Here is a 2,371-nt window from a genome sequence, read left to right as displayed (position 1 = left end):
ATCAGAATATTATTGTTCCCCAAGAAAACTGAAAAAACAACACTGCAAAAGAACAAGAAGCTCTGAAAGAAGGGGAAAAAACTTACAGGATAAGACAGCAAAATTATGAAAATGACAGAAATCTCCGGAGCAAAGGTTCAGCATGCAATTTCACCCATTCGTCGTAGACTTGTGATGACAATCATCAATTGTAGAGTTCTAGATTATAGACTCCCAATGTCAATGTTATATGAAATATCATTCCTGCGCAATAAAACCCTCATACTTTCAGCAAATTAGAGGTGACAAAGATCTGATTTTGAAATCTTACGGGAATGCAAAATACAAACTTGATCTGGTCTGGTGGCAAATCGAGCCTCCGGGCGACCTCATCGGTGTGCAATCCCTCTTCGCGCATACTGCAGTCCAAATTACCTCGCATCAATAGGGATAATATCATGGGGGCATTTACATGCAAACACCAAATTCCTATGTACTCACATATCTAACACCAAAACTTTAGTTTTTACATTTATACCTCCCAAATATTTTATATATCACATAAAAAATGCCACGGTTTTGACTTTTAAAAAGTGAAGAAACATTTTCATACAATGATAAGGTCGTACGCAAGTAAAAAATTAAAGTTTAGGTATTAGATATATGAGACATAAATATCATAATATAAAAAAAAAACCTTCATCTCCAAATAAATAGAACATAATATTGCTTTAAACATAAATGAAGGTTAACAAAAAGCAACATATTTTCATGACAATTTTTTAATAAAAGTTTGAGCTCAATTACAAATTCTTTATAGCTAATTAATGTAGTAATATAGCTTATAATAAGATGAAACAACTGTTATCCAAATCTTATAGAAGTTCTCTATCTAATTTCATTTAAAATAGTGAATGTAAAACATATCATTTCTCTCACACAAACAAAATGTAATTTACAGAATTTTGCATGTTCCATGAACTTACAGGCTAGCTGGCTCCATGAAAACAGCAAGGACCATCTTTTGGATTTCATTTTCAGAAAATTTCATGCCTGGAATCTGAAATAAGCCATCAAAACGACATTGATGTAAGGAAACACAAGCTAATGTTTTTTTTTATTATTATTATGTTAGTTTAATATGTTTTTCACATAATTTTATTTTATATTTTAAAAAACAAATTAAAATATTTTTGAAAATAGTTGAAACAACTTTTAGCTGTTTTGAATATTAAGAATAATCATACCTTAATCAAATAGTCAAACATAATTGTTTCGAATAAAAACATAAACAAAGCAAAACAAAATAAAAACTAAAAATAAAAAATAAATTACAAAATTGATCCCAAATGGCCCCTAAGCTTACTCGATTGGTAAGAGGAGTCTGGAATCCTTTCATATCGTTCTGATGCGGGGTTACGGTTCCAATGGCTGTAATTGCCTACAGCAGAGAGCAAGCACGTAAATTCTTTGTGTGTTTGAAGGGAAAGGGCCTAAGGTGTACAGAGAAATCCAATAGAGCTGATGGCAGAGAAAGAAAGTGACAATTTTTGGGACCTTTGCATACATACCACCCAATTCCAATGAATTTGCATATCTAACACCTAAGCTTTACTTTTTTTTTACATCTATACCATCCAAATCTTTCATATCACATAAAAAATACCACTATTTTAACTTTTAACACCTAAACTACATCTTTTCATACATAGGTAAGGCGGCATATATGCAAAAATAAAAGTATAGGTGTTGGATATGTAAATACATAGGAAATGAGCGGTCTGAATGTAAATCTTCCTTTTGTTTTATGTTCTGATACCTTTGGTCTGGTGTTGTCCATATGTACATGGATGCACTCTAAATAGTGAAGAGTTACCTCATTGAAGTCAACCACAGGCCTGCAAAAAAAAAATAAAATAAAAATTACAGAATGGAATTTTTTTGCCATAATGAAGAAATAATCAGTATATGCATTTACTCATAATGAAAATTACTTAAAATACCAGAAAAACATAAAATATATTCCAATATGTGGTCATTGCTAACTAGAAATTAATATTAACTACAAAATCCATAAGATTCTCCAAAGTCTTCAGTGTAGTGAATGATGTTGTTTAACTAAAACACTCCCTTGTTTCCAAATAATACAATTCAGAAAGTTATAATTACTTGAGGTTGAACCAGAAGTAGAATAAAGGCTCGGTCGAGAGCATGAATTGATAGCTTTCATTTCATGAAGAACAATAAATCATAGCTTTTCTTTCACTTTATTGCTGTATGACTCCAACAATCCAAAATTTACAACAATATCATAATTAAAATTTACAGTTTTTATTAATCAAATACAAGTGCCATAAGTTAAATAATTCTAAATTAGAAATTGGAAAAGAGA

The 2,371-nt window shown here is 30.6% G+C and overlaps 1 protein-coding gene across 1 annotated transcript; it reads right to left on the bottom strand.

Moving 5' to 3' along the window:
• Positions 1–248: 248 nt before the first annotated feature.
• LOC110035966 lies at positions 249–1,899 on the bottom strand. Its single transcript, XM_020740305.1, has 4 exons — positions 1,799–1,899; positions 1,346–1,420; positions 966–1,039; positions 249–398 (listed from the first exon to the last, which is right to left on the bottom strand). The coding sequence occupies exons 1-4, from the start codon at positions 1,817–1,819 to the stop codon at positions 260–262; spliced, it is 309 nt and encodes a 102-aa protein (XP_020595964.1). The 5' UTR covers positions 1,820–1,899; the 3' UTR covers positions 249–259.
• Positions 1,900–2,371: the final 472 nt, after the last annotated feature.

This window comes from Phalaenopsis equestris, unplaced genomic scaffold (genome assembly GCF_001263595.1).
Source record: "Phalaenopsis equestris unplaced genomic scaffold, ASM126359v1 Scaffold201072, whole genome shotgun sequence".
Lineage (NCBI taxonomy): Eukaryota > Viridiplantae > Streptophyta > Magnoliopsida > Asparagales > Orchidaceae > Phalaenopsis > Phalaenopsis equestris.
Note: the sequence above shows the minus strand (reverse complement) of the source record. Positions and strands in the feature narration are given on the sequence as shown.